Source organism: Peromyscus leucopus, chromosome 17 (genome assembly GCF_004664715.2).
Source record: "Peromyscus leucopus breed LL Stock chromosome 17, UCI_PerLeu_2.1, whole genome shotgun sequence".
Classification (NCBI taxonomy): Eukaryota; Metazoa; Chordata; class Mammalia; order Rodentia; family Cricetidae; genus Peromyscus; species Peromyscus leucopus.
The window spans coordinates 51,636,419-51,654,490 of NC_051077.1; the positions used below are offsets into that span (position 1 = coordinate 51,636,419).

General features: G+C 38.0%; 1 protein-coding gene across 1 annotated transcript; it reads left to right on the forward strand.

Annotated features, from left to right (window-relative positions):
- The first annotated feature begins 274 nt into the window (after positions 1–274).
- Positions 275–1,198, forward strand: LOC114703136 (olfactory receptor 18-like). Its single transcript, XM_028883876.1, has one exon. The coding sequence runs from the start codon at positions 311–313 to the stop codon at positions 1,196–1,198; it is 888 nt and encodes a 295-aa protein (XP_028739709.1). The 5' UTR covers positions 275–310.
- The last annotated feature ends 16,874 nt before the right edge of the window (positions 1,199–18,072 follow it).

Here is an 18,072-nt window from a genome sequence, read left to right on the forward strand (position 1 = left end):
ATCATAGAAAATTTAACATTAAGGGTCTTTAGCTTTCCAACATCTGTCCAGTGTCTTATATTTAAAGATGTGGATAGAGGTAGCTGGATACAAATGAAAACAGTCATAATTTCAGAGGTGAGATTATTGTAGCTCAGAAATATTAATGTATATTCTGAACATAGTATGAACCATTGACTTATAGATGCTTGTACTGAAACTATCTATATATTATTGAAAGCCTGATTTGTGTTTACTTCTCAACTATTTTACAAGGCAACCAAGGATTATAAAAAGTCAAAACATAACGTGTGATTCAGAATTCCATCTCATGAGTCTCTCAGAAGATCCAGACCTGCAGCCCATCCTCTTTGGACTGTTCCTGTCCATATACATGGTCACAGTGCTTGGGAACCTGCTCATCATCCTAGCTGTCAGTAATGACTCCCACCTCCACACACCTATGTACTTTTTCCTTGCCAACCTCTCCTTTGTTGACATCTGTTTTGTCTCTACCACAATCCCAAAGTTGATTGTGAACATTCAGTCACACAGTGAAGTCATCACTTGTGTAGGCTGCCTGACACAGATGTCCCTATTTATATTGTTTCTAGTTATGGATGACATGCTTTTGACTGCAATGGCCTATGACAGGTATGTGGCCATCTGTCACCCCCTGCATTATCCAGTCATTATGAAATCTCGCTTCTGTGTTTTCTTAGTTTTGGTATCTTACTTTATTAGCCTTGTTGGCTCCCAGTTGCATAATTTGATTATCTTACAATTTACCTACTTCAATAGCATAGAAATTTCTAATTTCTTTTGTCATCCTTCTCAAGTTCTTAATATTTCCTGTTCTGATACTTTTACCAAAAACGTAGTGACATATTTTGTTGGTGCTATATTTGGTTTTCTTCCGGTGTCAGGAATCTTCTTTTCCTACTACAAAATATTTTCCTCCATTATGAAGATCTCTTCATCAGGTGGACAGTATAAAGCCTTCTCTACCTGTGGGTCTCACCTGTCTGTTGTCTTCTTATTTTATGGAACAGGCATTTGGGAGTATCTTGGTTCAGCTCTGTCACACTCTCCCAGCAATGGCATCATGGCCACATTAATGTACACTGTCATCACCCCTATGCTGAATCCCTTCATCTATAGCCTGAGGAACAGGGATTTTGTTAGTGCTTTGAAGAGAGTCTATAGGAAGAAAGTTTAAACTTAGGCATTGTGTCTTCATGTGGGAAATAAGTTAGGATATACTCAAACATTTAATATTTAAAACTTTCTTTAAATCCACCCTTGTATTTTTCCAGATACTTGGAATGCTAATAAATGTTACAAATTGAATGTGCTTTTTAAAAATATAGTTATAGTAACCCTAAAAGTTAAAACACATATGTTCCTCTTATAACCTTCACTCCTTTGAATCTTCTATAGGTAAGTTGATTCTCTTTGAAACATATTTAACTTCTTGAAGTGTTACATAGTTGAACTGTTGAAACCTAACTATTTTCAGTTGAATAATTAGAATATCTGCAACTTCTATATATTCTAAATTTCTCCATGGCTATTCAAACATTTCATGAACAACATCACTTTTTCCTAATGATATTAAATAAGTAATTATACTTCATAGTTTCTTAGAAAGGTTACCACATTTAAGTTTTCCCAATAATATAACCATGTTAACCAATATTTGTTGCTCATTATATTATTTCTTCTCTTTGTAGACCTTTTAATTTTTTCCCGAATCTAAAACTTTCAATAATCTCTACCTTGATGTTTCCTGACCCTTAGGAGCATGAATTGTACTTTAGACACACCGACAGGAATTAGTCTCCCATGATTATTTCACCTCTGCATTTTGACAACTGGTTTTCTTTTACAGTCCCAAATTTTCATGTGAGTTATTGATAAGGTAGTCCACCAGACTCCCCAAACAATATAGACTATTACAATCACCCTTAGTTACCTCTTAGTTTCACAATAATGTACCAATTAGTGTGGATCTATACTCTTTTTCAGAATTAAATGCAATTCTCCTACAGTCCAATTCCTAATAGAATTCCATATGAAGTGCACAGTCTCTCTATATTCATTGCTATTTTTTCTTTTTCCAATTATTCATCAAGATATTCTATTCTTCTCTTTCTAAATTATGTGAAGTCTCCTTTGTCTCCCTCTACAAAGTTTCCTACATTCCTCATTCAAACTGAGTTCTACCCTTTTACAATAAGTTTACCACAGCAATAACCCAACTCCACATTTTTACTATTAGTTCCTACCTTATTACTGTCACCAAGTAAATACCATAGACATCTTAAGGATTATAGGATTTATTTATCCTGTGCCTTTAGAGAACACACTGCATCAAGTAAATTAATGCATGGAAGAGTTGTGCAATGCTGGGTAGGAGGTCTGTGTAGCTGTCAATATCCATATATTGGATGATTAGAAAACAGATAGTGGGATCAGAAGTAAAACTGACATGCAAACCTCAAAGGCTCATGTTGGAGAATAATCCTTTTCTACACTGTGAAGAAAGGTTACTTAGATTGGTTGAACAAAGAGCCAAACAGCCAGTAGCTAGGCAGAATTTTTGATCGGAAAAAATGCTGGGATGAAGTTGGAGTCATGAGCCAGACCTGGAGGAAGCAGGAAAGTAACATGTGCAGTACAGAGTAAAGGTAATAAAGCCATGTGGCAGAGAGTAAATTAATAGACATGGGTTAATATAAGTAATAAGAGCTGGTTAGACACACACCTATCGGTCAAACTTTCATAATTAATAAAAAAAACTCCATGTGGTTATTTGGAAGCTGGCAGGTGGGAGAGAATAGTCTGCCTATATATGGCACCAAACATCTGGCCACAAATACCCACATAAGGCCCAAGAAAGCTTTAAAAAAGTTCAGAACACAGAATCAAATGCAGCTTCCTGTTGACCATGGTCTCTCAGGTAGGCTTTGTGTTATTGGCACACAGAGGCATGGTTCTTTTAAGAGAGACCCTGCTACAAAGCACTTGAATGGGGTTTATGAGCATTGGGCAGGATGCTACTTGGTAGCATAAGACTAGGTAGAAACACCTACAGCAGCACAGACACAGAAACTCCTGAGACCTGGGACAGTAAACATGGCTCTTGTTGGTATCTCTACCATGAGGCTAGGCTCTCGGGGAACTGAGGTGGGCAGAGCCAGTCACCAGCACTCCATGAGCTAAGCTGCATGGTAGTTTAAGATTTAGCTCATGCAGACATAAAACAGGTTAAGATGGAAAAAACCCCTCTAAATAGGTTATAGTGTGTTTAACAATGTGCACAGGCTTAAGAAAGAAAAAGAAAAAGAGTATTGACAGTTGTAAAAATAGTTAAAAATAATACAGTAAAGTCTTAAAAAAGAGTAAAGTAATAATAAAAAGAACAAGCCATGGAGAGATGGAAATATACAGGGAGTCTGGATCTTCTATGTTGTTGTGCTAACTCTGAATATTTTTTAGTGCTGATAAAACAAATGACAGTTGCTGAGAGACATAGGATTGTGAAACAGACTACTGAAATAAACCAACTTAGATGCTTTAAGAATGCATAAACTTTAAAATGGAACTCAAAATAATGTATTGCTTTGGGGAAGAGATTGTGCTTTTGTTTCCATAGGAACTAAAAGGCTGTGGATTCATTCAGGTTGATAGAGATCAGATTTGATCAGGGAAGACCCCCTGAAAATCCTAGTTACAGACATAAAGAAATAAACCTGAAATAACTATAAGACAGGTGACATATATTTTACCTGCTCAAACATAAAACAGAAAATAACCTTTGGCTGGCCTGTTGTTCACAATGCACAGTCCATACTTGTGTTAATGCAGATATGTATGTTACCTATGAAAGTTTATGTGTTTTCAGAGCAGGGGGACTGGACACTAATGAAAATGGGTGGCCCACATGATCCAGCCTCTCAGATGCCCCTGTTACAGTTTCCTCAGAGTTCTGCACCCAGAACAGCTTCAAGGTTGCTGGCTAAGATGGTCCAGTCTCACATACTATTCTAGCCAGTACTTAACCATTATTCTAATTTTCTCAGGGTCCTCTGAAGATTCCAATGCACCCAGACAACAGGAATCTGTCTAGAGAACACAATGCTCACTTTCTTAAAAGATGGGGAGTGTAGTTTTTGATCATTCAGTGGGTTATGGATGTTAGTCATTGTTTGGGGGACTGGTGAGCTTTGCCAAGATAAGGCATGACAGTCCTTCAAAATTCCTGCTTCACAGAAGAATCTGTCAGATATTCTATGTCTGTATGCTGAAGACTGGATTCCCCAATGTTGTAGAGGTACCTTGGATGACTGTCCAGGCAGCCAGATGTCTGTCATTTCTATAGGCTTGGAAGTAGCCTGTACTTCATTTCTTGTTTACTCAGGTAATATTATATCCTTCCGAAGTCTTTGATGGAGTTGAAGACTAGGTAGTTATAGTTGTAGTTTTCCTTCGATACGATAGAAGATAAATTAGGTACAAAACTTTGGACTCACCAAAAGAGGATAGATAATGGAGTATTTTCTCCAAATATGCAAAGTGAAGTTGGACTGGACATTGTGAATGTGATTCTTGCTTGATGATTGTTCTTATTGTATATGGTTTCATTTGTTAAAGTTAATACTTTTCCTTTCTATTTTGACAATATCTGATAATTGTTTTTATTGTATATAGTTTTACTATGTTAGAGTTAAAACCATTGCTTATTTAGACAAAAGGGGGAAACGCTGTGGAATAATCTTTTTTTGTACACTGTGAAGATATATGTCTCTGGTCAATAGCTAGGGAGAATTTTGGGGGCAGAAAGAATGCTGGGATGAAGGAATAGTTGGGAGCCAGACACAGAGGAAGCAGGAAAGCAGCATGGGTAGGACAATGTAATGAAACCATGAGGCAGAAAGTAAATGAATAGAACTTCATTAACTTAAGTTATAAGAGCTAATTAGAAAAAAGCCTATGCTATCAGCCAAGCTTTCATAATTAATAAAATATCTCTATGTGGCTATTTGGGAGCTGTCACTAAGACCGAAAAGTTTGTCTACAGGCTCACCTATGCTGGTCTACATACACCTGTCAGATGTCATGCTTGCAAAGTTACACAACCTCCCTACTCAACACTACCAGGTAGGTACAAATATTTCAAGCATATAAAACTATGTGTGAATCCTCTGTCCCAAACTCTTAATAGATGCAGAAAAATATAAATATAAATATCAGCAAAGTGCTTGCTTGGAATGGATAGAAGTGCACAATTTTGTTACCAATATTTTGCCATAAGAAAACTGCACAAAAAAATCAAATGAATCTCTAGAAACTCCTTTTTAAAAATACATTCTGTGGCTGGGCGGTGGTGGCGCACGCCTTTAATCCCAGCACTCAGGAGGCAGAGCCAGGCGGATCTCTGTGAGTTCGAGGCCAGCCTGGGCTACCAAGTGAGTTCCAGGAAAGGCGCAAAGCTACGCAGAGAAACCCTGTCTCGAAAAACCAAACAAAAAAAAAATACATTCTGTGTTATTTTATAAACTACTTATTTTTATAGGGCTTTTTCATATATCAATCAGTTTGGTATATATACCCACACCCTCCTCCTTCTTCTCTCCCATCATTCTGATCCAATCCTTTCTTGCATTTGCAATTCCTAGTGTTCCATCACTCCTCTTTCATATTACATGTGCCATGGGAGGTTGTCAGCTATACATAAACTTAAACATATATGAGAATAGGAAATCTTAATTGAGAAAATGCCTCCACAAATTTGGCCTCTAGGTGAATCTGTGGGGGTGATTTCTTGATTAATGGTTGATGCAAAAGTTTCCAGATAACCTGGGATGCTGCCAGCTCTGAGAAGATGGACTTGGATGGCATGTGGAAGCAGACTAACAAGCTATTAGGGGACAAGCCAGTCAGCAATGTTCCATCATGACTTCTGCTTCAGTTCTTACCTACAGATTTGTGATGTGAAGTCCTTCCCTTACTTTCTTTTCATATTGGACTATAATTGTAAGCTCTACGTTTGAGTCATTGTGAAGTCTACTGTTGAGTTATTGTGTTTCATCACAGCAATAAAAATCTAACTAAAACAAATGTGTTCTACTATCCCTACAAGTGGACATGCACTAATCTACGAGTATAATGATAAATCCTTCAGACTAGCATAGTGACTCCATTGGGGGTCAAATGACCCTTTCACAGGAGTAATCTAAACCATGAGAAAACAAGTTTCAGATGGTCTTAGGAACTGAGACACCTCTCCTAGATATGTCTCCAGGCAGGTCTGTCCATTTGCTGATATGCCCATATATAAGTACCCTGCATGATGACATCATTGAACCAACTCCATCATGTGCATCCTGAAAAATACAGGTGTATGTGACAGGGTTGGTACCATAATGTACTTGTGTAGACTAGTCACTCATGTGTAGTAGAGAGTAGCTAATGTGTTATCAAGGGTAAACACTTCAAGAATTATAATTACTGGGTAAATGTAAAATCATGTACTGCGAAATCATTAAGTACTACAAAAAATCTGTACCATGGGAACTTAATCTGGATGCTGATCTGTCTTTTTATATTCAGCTGTAGTTGATGTGAATATGCCCTCATTGTAATGGTTAGAGGTATGTAAAAACAACAACACAGAGAATGATAAGTCATAGGAGACTTTAGTGAACTCCATTGACTGAAGTATGTCATGTATCATCTTTTGTATTACCAAAGCTATTGTTATATATTATTTTACTAGAATACCATATTATGCCAGTGGATCATGTAGAGGAGAAACTTAGAAAAGATAATATAGTGAGGAATTTTTACAGTATGTTTTTACCTCATTAATTACATCAGGAATTGGAAAACTCCAATGTGTTATTTGTTTTGAAGTTCTATCAGCTGAATCTATAATGCTGAACAAACTAAAACGCCATTTTGATAGCATGCACCTGAGCTTTGCTACCAAGGATACCAACTATCTTAGAAGCAAAGCTTCACTTAGCACTAATGGCAAATACCACAAACAAAATGTAGCATCTTGTAGTGGGTGGCTGTTTGAGCCATGCCCTGAAGCAACACCCCTACTGAGGTAGCAGGTAGCTGATATACCTGCCTATGACCTTGAGGTACATGCCTCTGGGGTGTGGCTGCTGGGGGACCCTTAAGACCTGCAATGCATGTATGCTCCCTCTCTTCACTACATCATGGTTTTAGATGCTGGTATGGACCAGGGCAGAGCTTGCCAGAGAAGCGTATTGGACTGTGCCTCACCATTCCAGGATCCTGTGACAAATTTCTCTATTCTGTCTTGTGAATTAACTCCCAAATAAATTCCTTTGATCATTAAACAGGTTCTGTGGATTGCTAGTGATATAATCCCATTAGCATCCATCAAAGTTTCACATTTGATGGCAATCAAAATCACTGGAGCTATGATACCTCACACAATCGCTGCAGATTTATTGTTGCCAGTGGTCAAAGACATTATTTGAGTTATGATCAGAGATGAATTTGTTACACAATTGAGTGTAATTTCGTTATCTAACAACACTGTCTGCAGAAGAATAAGTGACGAGTTTGTTGATATTCTTGAGCAAGTAGTCCAAGAAATTATATCTGCTTCACTTCCAACATTTACTATCTAGTTTGATAAATCTACAGAAGTCGCAGCTGTCCACAGTTACAGGTTTACATGAGGTATATTATGATGGCAATTTAAAAATGTGTTTCCTTTTTGTAAACCTCTTGAAAAACATCTATGGCACATAATGTATTTGACAGAGTTGATGCATTTAGAGAGAGCATAAGGTCTCTTGGGAAAAGATTTGCTGTGTTTGCACAGACAGTGCTCTGGATATGCTAGGTTGCCAATCTGGATTTCAATGTTTCGTACTGAATCATCAAAAGTTATCAGAACTCACTGTATGATTCATTTGCAAATATTAGCATTAAAAATATTGCCACAAGAGTTACAAGAAGTAATAAAATACACTTCAGGTTTACGTTCTGTGAGAAAATATCCTTATAAAAATATTCAGTGTCACCCAATGGTATTCATCCTAGTTCAGCATTAACATAACTTTTTTATATACAAATAATTTGTGAGAGTTTTCTGATATGAAAGATTTTTCTGTCATATATAGATATTTTACTTTAAATCATTAAACCCCCTTTTAAATTAAAATACTAAATTCAACTTACCTATTGTATAAAAACATGAAAAATTTATATTACTTAAGTTAAACATTGATTGTAGGCATTGAAAAAGAACAATGACTTGGTTACCCCTGAGGAGTCATTTTTGATAACCTTGCAGATTCTTTCGAAGTTATTAGATTATCTGGTGTCTAGGTTGAAATTGAAATTGACTCACCAATATACTAAGAATAAGTTACATTTTGCTGAGGTTATTCGTATGTATTTCTCTCTCTAATATCTTATTGTGCAAGCTGTATTTTAAGCCTCATAAATACTTAATAAACTTGCAATTTTGCCATTAATGAAAAATGTGAACTTTTTTTTGCAAATATAAAAGCTATGCCTTTCCTGTTTGACTTCAGAATATTGCCTGACAAATCTATTGATTGGCTTTGTCAAGGTTTTCTAAATCAACTTTTCATATTACTGATTCTTTTTATTAGCTGTGTTATTCATGGGAAAAACTAACATTCATGATGCCAACCTCATATGAAATTGAGCCTTTCCTCTCTAAAGCCACATGAAATGAATGAAGGCTTTAATACATTTATTGAAGATTGAACCAAAGAAGGTATTAATTTGAGGTAAAAAAAATCTGTAATATACACTCCTCAAAATCTGAAATATTGGCAATATAATCATGTTTATATAGGATATAATCACACCATAGAGAAGCCAGCATCTTGTTCCACAAAAATATGCACAGTAGTAGAAGACCAGTTAAGTTGCCTCTGGACCATCTCCTCACTCTTTTCCCCAGATCCAATTCTTTAGGGTCTCCCACAGTGCTTTAACAGAACACCAACTGCAGCTACCTCTCCCCATGTCTATGTCTTCTGTGGATCTGACAGAACATCAGCTTCTGCTAATCTGCTCTTTGCTGTATCTCAGCCCTCAACTTTGGCAGTTACCCCCTGCACAATCGCAGACCACACCTGCTGGATGACCAGGCAGCCTGCCTGAAGACCTTTTCTACTATCTTGTTCCCCAGACCCAATCCTCAGGGTCATCCCTAGAACTGCAAGAGACCTTCTCCCAGTGGCTTCACTTCTCCCAGCCTCCAACACCAGCAAGTGTTCCTCATGAACACACCAGGAGAACAGGCTAGGGTAACAGGTGACATACTGCCAACACAATCTCTGGAAATCCAGACAGGAAACAGACACCAAGGAATGAAGAAAACCTAGAAACTATGGCCTAGACCTATAATCACCACAAATTCAGATGCTTAGACACCAGAAGAAGAACACAATCAGTGACAATTGGGGCAATATGTCTCCACTGGAGCCCGGCTGTCTTACCACAGTAGGCCCTGAACATTCCAACATAGCTGAGGCACAAGAAAGAACCATTAAACCAACAATATGAAGATAATAAATGTTCTTTAAAAGGAACAAAAAATCCCTTAAACAAGTCCAGGAAAGCTGGGTGGTGGTGGTGCATGCCTTTAATCCCAGCACTTGGGAGGCAGAGGCATGTGGATCTCTGTGAGTTTGAGGCCAGCCTGGTCTACAGATAGAGTTCCAGGAGAGGCTCCAAAGTTACACAGAGAAACCCTGTCTCAAAAAGCAAACAAACAAACAAAAACAAAAAACCCCAAATCTAGGAAAACATAAACAAACAATTGATAGAAATGAATAAATCCCTTAAAGACAACTAGGAAAACACAAGCAAATGGAGGAAATGAATGAATCTTTTAGATAAAACCAAGAAAAAACAAACAATTGAAGAAATGATCTGAAAAATCCAAGAACTGAAAATAGAAATGTAAGTATTAAAGAAAACAAAAACTGAGGTAATTCCAGAAATGAAAAATTTAGGAATACGAGCAAGAGTTGTAATAACAAGCTTTAGCTGCAGAGTATAAGAGATGAAAGAAAGACTCTAGTCATGGAAGATATGATAGAATAATTGAACACAATGGTCAAAGAAAATATTAAATCTAGAAAATCCCTGACAAAAAACATCTAGGAAATCTGGCACACAGTGAAAAGACCAAACCTAAGAATAATAGAAATAGCATAAGAAGGAAAAATCACAGCTCAAAGGTCCATGAAATATTTTTTTTTTTTTGGTTTTTTGAGACAGGGTTTCTCTGTGCAGCTTTGCACCTTTCCTGGAACTCACTTGGTAGCCCAGGCTGGCCTCGAACTCACAGAGATCCACCTGCCTCTGCCTCCCGAGTGCTGGGATTAAAGGCGTGCGCCACCACCGCCCGGCTATGAAATATTTTTTAACAAGATCACAGAAGAAAATTATTCTAACCTAAAGAAAGAGATTCCTATAAAAGAAGCGTATAGAACACCAAATAAATTGCATCAGAAAAGAAAGTCCCCTAGCCAAATAATAAACAAATACTGAACATAGGGATCAAAGAATGAATATTAAAACCTGAAAGGAAAAAGACCAAGCAACATATAAAGCAGACTGATCAGATTTACACCTGACTTCTCAGTTGAGACTCTAAAAGCCAGAAGGTCTTGGACAGATGTGCTGCACACTCCAACAGACCACAGATGCTCAGAATACAATACTCAGCAAAACTTCCATTCACAATGAAAAGAGAAATTATGATATCCCATGATAAATTCAAATAAAAAATCTACTTATAAATTCAGCCCTAAAGAATGTTATACAAGGAAAATTCTAAACCAAGGAATTTAACTACATACATGAAAACCAGGAAATAAATAATCTCAAGCCAGCAAAACCCAAATCAGAGAAATACACACACACATACACAAAGACACATTCACAAATACACATACAGACACACACAAAGACACATACACAAAGATACACACACACAAAGACACACACCACCATCACCACTACCACCACCACCACTAACAACAACAAAATAATTGGTTTTAATTTCACAATAAAAGACACAGATAAGCCGGGCGGTGGTGGCGCACGCCTTTAATCCCAGCACTCGGGAGGCAGAGCCAGGCAGATCTCTGTGAGTTCAAGGCCAGCCTGGGCTACCAAGTGAGCTCCAGGAAAGGCGCAAAGCTACGCAGAGAAACCCTGTCTCGAAAAAAGAAGAAAGAGAAAAAAAGAAAAGAAAAAAGGAAAAAAAAAAGACACAGATAAAGAGAATGGATGAAAAAACAGGAGCCATCCTGCTGCATTCAAGTAACACACGTCAACATTAGTCATAGACATTTCCTGAGGGTAATGGGTTGAAAAGGATGTTTTTAGAAAATGGAACCTAAGAAGGAAAGAGGGGTATCTAATAAAATTGACCTAAGTAGACACAAAGTGAGTCTCAACACACACAAGAAAATTGAAGTAACTCCCTGCATCCTACCAGACTGCCACAGATTAAAGCTGGATATCAACAAGAACAACAAAAACCGAAAGCTTACAAGTTCATGGAACCTGAAATAAAGAAAGAAATTGAAGACTTTCTAGAATTCACTGAAAATTAACACACAACCCAACAAAACTTGTGGGACACATGAAAGTGGTGGTAAGAGCAATGTACATAGCACTAACTACCTACAAAAAAGTGGAGAGGTCTCCTACTAGTAACTTAAAAACACACAAGAATTCTCTAGAACAAAAATAATTAGGCACACTCAAGAGGAATACACAGCAAGATAAAATCAAACTGAGGGTTGAAATCAATAAAAGAGAAACAAGGAGAACAACACAAAGAATAAATGAAATAAAGAGTCGGTTCTTTGAGAAAATTGACAAGATAGAAAATCCCTTATCCAAACTAACTAAAAGACAGAATATCCAAATTTACAAAGTCACAAGTGAAAAGGAGGACATAACAAAAGACACAGAGGAAATCCAGAGAATTATAAGGATGTACTTTAAAAACCTACATTCTGCCAAATGGGAAAATCAAAAAGAAATGGGTAATTTTCTCAATAGGTACCAATTACTAACATTAAATAAAGGTCAGATAAACAATTTAAACTGACCTGCATATCCCTAGTGAAATAGAAGAAGTCATTAAAAGTCTGTGAATCAGTAAAACCCCAGCGGCAGACACTTTTAGGGTAGTAGTCTACTCAATTTTCACAGAAGATTTCACACCAAACCTCCTTAAATTATTCCAAAAAATAGAAACAGAAGAAACATTGTCAAATTTGTTTGATGAGGCCACAGTCACCCTGATACCCAAACCACATAAAGACTCAACAAAGAATGAGAACTACATGCCGATTTGCCTCATGAACATAGATGCAAAATTACTCAGTAAAATACTTGTAAACTGAATCCAAGAACACATAAAAAAGGTCATCCACCATGATCACATAGACTTTCACCAAAAGTTGCGGAGAAGTATCAATATACAAAAGCAGTAAATATAATCCACCATATATCAAACTGAAAGAAAAAAAGATGCGATCATTTCATTAGATGTAGACAAGGCCTTTGACAAAATCTAACACCACTTGATGATAAAAGTTCTAGGAAAACAAGTAACACATCTAAACATAATAAAGGAAATTTACAACAAAGCAAGCCTATATCCAACATCAAATTAAATGAAGAGAAACTTAAACCAATTCCACTAAAATCAGGAATAATATGAAATTCTCCACTTTCTCCATATCTATATAATATAGTACTTGATGTTTTTTGCCAGAGAAATAAAGCAGATGAAAGAGATCAAGGGGATAGAAATTGGAAAGGAAGTAGTCAACATATCCTTATTTGAAAATGTTGTGATAGCAGACATAAGTCACTTGCAAATTTTCCAAGGAATTCCTACAGATCCTAAACACTTTTCACCAAGTAACTGGGCACAAGATCAACTCAGAATAATCAATAACCCTCTTCTATACAAATGACCAGCTGACTGAGATAGAAATCAGGGAAACAACACCTCTCACAATAGCCTCAAATTATGTAAAATATCTGTGGTAACTCTAACAAAGGAAGTGTAAGACTTATGGTAAAAACTTCAGGTCTTCAAATGGAGAAATTTTAAAAAGATATTAGAAGATGGAAAGATCTCCCATGCTTATGAATCAGTAGAATTAACATAGTAAAAATGATCATCCCACTAAAAGCAATCTACAGATTCAAAGAAATCCTGATCAAAATTTCAACACAATTCTCCACAGATCTCAAAGGAGAAAAACAAAACAAAACAAAAACCCAGGATGGCTAAAACAATCCTGTATAATAAAATACTGTTGGAGTTATCACCATCCCTCATTTCAAGTTGTATTACAGAGCTGTAGTAATAAAAACCTAGTAGTATTATTATAAAAATAAACAAGCTGATAAATTGACTCAAACTAGAGACCCAGATATAAACTCACACAATATGGACACCTGATTTTTGATAAAGAAGCCACAAATACACTCTAGAAAAAAAGACAGAATTTTCACCAAATATTGCAGGTGAACTGGATATCTGCATTTTGAAGAATGCAAATAGATCCATATTATCATGCTATACAAAACTCAAGTATGAGTAGGTCAAACACCTCAAAATAACACCAGATACCCAGAACCTTATACAGGAGAAAGTGAGAAATAGCTTTGAACACATTGGCACAGGAGACAACTATTTGAGAAAAACATCAATAGTGCAGGCACTAAGATTAATACTCAGTAAAATGGATCTCATGAAACTGAAAAGCTTCTGTAAGAAAATGGACACTGTCAATCAGACAAAGCGAAAGCCTGCAGAATTGGAAAAGACTTTTACTCATATCATAACCAACAGAAAACTTATACCCAAAATACATTTTAAAAAACCAAGATATTAGATATAAAAAATCTAAATAATCCAATTTAAAAAGTGGTATAAATCTAAGCAGAGAATTCTCAATAAAAGAATGGCAAAAGGCTGAGAATCACTTGGCAAAACACTGAGAAATGTTTAACATCCTTAGCCAAGTGGAACAAGGGCAGCAATCCCTCATTTCTGGTGGGAGTACAAACTTGTATAACCAGTATGGAAATTAGTATGGCTGTCTCTCAGAAAATTAGGAATCGATCTACCTCAAGATGCAGCTGTATGACTCTTAGGCTTATATGCAAAGGATGATCTGTCTTTGCATATAAGGACACTTGTTCAACCATGTTTATTATGTATTTATTCATAACATCCAGAAACTGGAAACAATATGTTCCTCAACAGAAGAATGGATAAACAAAATGTGGTACATTTACACAATGGACTATTACTCAGCTGTTGAAAATTGACATCATGAATTTTACAAACAAGTGGATGGAACTAGAAAAAAAATTATTCTGAGTGTAATAATCCAGACACAGAAAAGCAATGCAGTCTGTGCCTACTTACAAATGAATATTAACTATTAAGTAATTGATAACTAAGGTACAATCCACATACCCAGAGAGATTAGGTGAAGAGGTCTGTGGGGGTGCAGGGATCTTCCTGGGAGGAGGAAATAGAATAGATTTTTAGGGTGGACTGAGAGTGGGTGGTGATGGGAAAAGGAGGTATCTCGTGGGAGGGAAGACAGGATGGAGGAAAGATGGAAATGACCTTTTGCTCTTCTATTGAGTACTTCTATCAAGTACACTAAGAGATGGCTAGAATTGGAGTGCAGTGTGATTGGGATCTTCCTGGACCTATGAGGGTCACCCTTATCAGAACTCCTCATAATGGGAGATACTAGTCTCAATTGGCCATCTCTTATAGCCAGGTAAATCTTCCAGTGACAGAACTGGGTTGCATTCAGTTGTTGGATGAGGGGTCCTGTGAAGACTCCCCCCCCCAAACAACTCAGGCTAATGCTAGGACAGTGAGTTGCTCTCCACAGACTGACATTGGGACCCCATTGTGAAGGACAACATCCATATAGCTCATTCAATGTGGAGAGGTCAAGATAGTCCCTCATAGAGCTTTCATCCCTAAATTATGGTCCTTTTGGTGTAGGAAGGTACTTCACATGCTACTGAAGGGGAAACAGGGACACCAACCCAGTCTGAAAACCTTTGACCTACAGTCTGTCTTGATTGCAAGATGTGCTAGGCTAATGGTGTAACAGAACTCATTGTCTTAGGATTTTTATTGTTGTGATGAAACACCATAACCAAAGAACAAGTTAGGGAGGAAAGAGTTATTTGACCTACACTTCCATAGCACTGTACATCATTGAAAAAAGTTATGACAGAAACTCAAATAGGGAAGAAACCTGGAGGGAGAAGCTGATGCAGAGATCATGGAAGGGTGCTGCTTACTGGCTTGCTTTCTCTGGCTTACTCAGGCTGATTTATTGTAGAACCCAGGACTACCAGCCCAGAATGGAAACACTCAGAATGGGCTGAGCCCTCCCCCATCAATCACTAATTAAGAAAATGTCTCACCCAAAATGACAGCCTACAGAATAGTAAAAGATCTCTAGCAACCCTGACATCTGATAGAAGCTGATCTCCAAAATATATAAAGAATTCAAGAAACTAGACCTCAAAATACCAAACAAGACAATTAAAAAATGAGCTACAGAGCTAAACAGAGAATTCTCAACAGAAGAATCTCAAATGGCTGAAAGACATTTAAGGAATTGCTCAGCATCCTTAGTCATCAGAGAAATGCAAGTCAAAATGACTCTGAGATATCATCTTGCACCTGTCAGAATGGCTATGATCAAAGACACCAATGACAGATTAAGTTGGAGACAGTGTGGAACAAGGGGAACACTCCTCCACTGCTGGTAGGAGTGCAAACTTGTACAGCCACTTTGGAAATCAGTATGGCAGTTTTTCAGAAAACTGGGAATCAATCTACCTCAAGATCCAATGACACAACTCTTGGGCATATACACAAAGGATGCTCAATTACACCAAAAGGACACTTGCTCAGTGATGTCCATAGCAGCATTATTCATAATAGCCAGAACCTGGAAACAACCTAGATGCCCCTCAACTAAAGAATGGATAAAGAAAATGTGGTACATGTACACAATGGAGTAGTATTCAGCTGTAAAGAACAATGAAATCATGAAATTTGCAGGCAAATGGATATAGGATGGAAATAGAAAATATCATCCTGAGTGAGGTAACCCAGACTCAGAAAGACAAACATAGTATGTACTCACTTATGAGTGGATACTAGATATAAGGCAATGATAATTAGCCTACAACCCACAGCTCCAGAGAAACTAGGAAACAAAGAGGACCCTAAGAAGGATGCATGGATTGACTTGGAAAGGGGAAACAGATGGCATCTCTATGAGTATACTGGGGATGGGGTGTAATAGAGGGTATGGGGTGGGGGATAAGAGCATGAGGGAATGGGATGGCCAAGCTGGGAGAGGAACAGAGTGGGAGAGGAATGAAAGAGATTATATTGGTAGAGGGAGATCTTGGTGGGTAAGGGAGAAATCTGGTGCTAGAGAAATTGTCAGGAATCCACAAGGATGACCCCAGATTAGACTACTAGCAGTAGTAGAGAGGGTGACTGAATTGCCCTACCCCACCCTGGTAACTACATTGGTGAATACCCTGTCTTCATAGAGCCTTCAGCCAGTAACTGATGGAAGCAGATGCAAAGATCCCCAGCCAAGCACCAGGCTGAGCTCCAGGATTCCAGCTGGAGAGAGGTAAGAGGGATTAAATGAGCAAACTGGTGTGTGTGTGTGTGTGTGTGTGTGTGTGTGTGTGTGTGAAGGTTATGGTGAGGAAATCCTAAGAGACAACTGAACCAAGCTTTTAGGAACTCACAAACTTTAGGCTGACAGATGTGGAACCTGCCTGGGACTGGACTAGGCCCTCTGTATGTGGGAGACAGTTGTGTACCTTGGTCTGTTTGAGGGGCCCCTGGCAGTGGAATTAGGATCTACCCCTGATGCATAATCTGGCTTTCTGGAGTCCATTACCTATGGTGGGACTCCTTACTCACCCTTGATGCAAGGGAGAGTGTCTTGTTCCTGCCTGAACTGAATATACCAGGCTTTGCTGACTCCCCATGGGAGAACTTACCCTTTTGGAGGGGGGATGAGAGGGGGATCTGTAGTTGGTATGTAAAATGAATAAAAAAATAATTTTTGAAAAAAATTGAAAATATCTTGCCAAGGGATCTTATAAGGGCATTTTTTCAACTGATGTGCCCTCATTTCAGATAACTCAGTTTGTTATCAACACACCAACCAATGTCTTATTTGACTTGAGACCCAGTCCACAAGAGGAAGCCTATTCCTGAAACTTATTGGGTGCCCAGGATTCTGAGACTGGATTGCCCAGGGACTGTTGCTTGGATCCTAATGATTCCTTCAGAAGAGGGGGTGAGAAGGCTTGGCATCAACAACACAGACACCAGGAGTCAGTTGAAGGCAAACAGCCTAGCAACAGATGCAGTCAGAGTTCCTGATCATTGTCAAAGTTCCTGATCATGCCCAGCCAATGAGAAATGACCACATAATGCCACCAGATTGAGACACAGCTTGGGTACTCAGATGAGGGTATATAAGACCTTTTCCATTGTTCAATAAGTGAGTTTGCTGTTTGCCTTCAACTGACTGTCTGTGTCGTTGACTCTGCGCCTTCTCACTCCCTTCCCTGAGGGAGCCACTAGGATCAAGCAACATTGGACCTAAGTAGAAACAAACACATCTGGTCAAAAAAAAAAAAAAAAAAAAAGAAAGTATTGCAATTATTGCTAGTGATATTCTGCTATACTCATCGATTGGGTCTTGTCCAGCAGTAATCAGAGAGGCTTCCTCTGGCAGCAGATGGGAGCAGATGCAAAGACATACAGCCAAACATTTTGTAGCAAGAGAGTCTATATTGGAAGACTTTATTGGGTCCTTCATTTCAGAGCTCAGGGAATCTTGTGGGGATAGGAGTATTGTAGGAGCCAGAGGGGATGGAGGACACCAGGAGAATGCTGCCCACAGAATCACCTAAGCAGGTCTCATGTGG

Bases quoted from the DNA above. Each gene is read 5' to 3' on its own strand.
- LOC114703136 (XM_028883876.1), top strand. From the start codon at position 311: ATGAGTCTCTCAGAAGATCCAGACCTGCAGCCCATCCTCTTTGGACTG.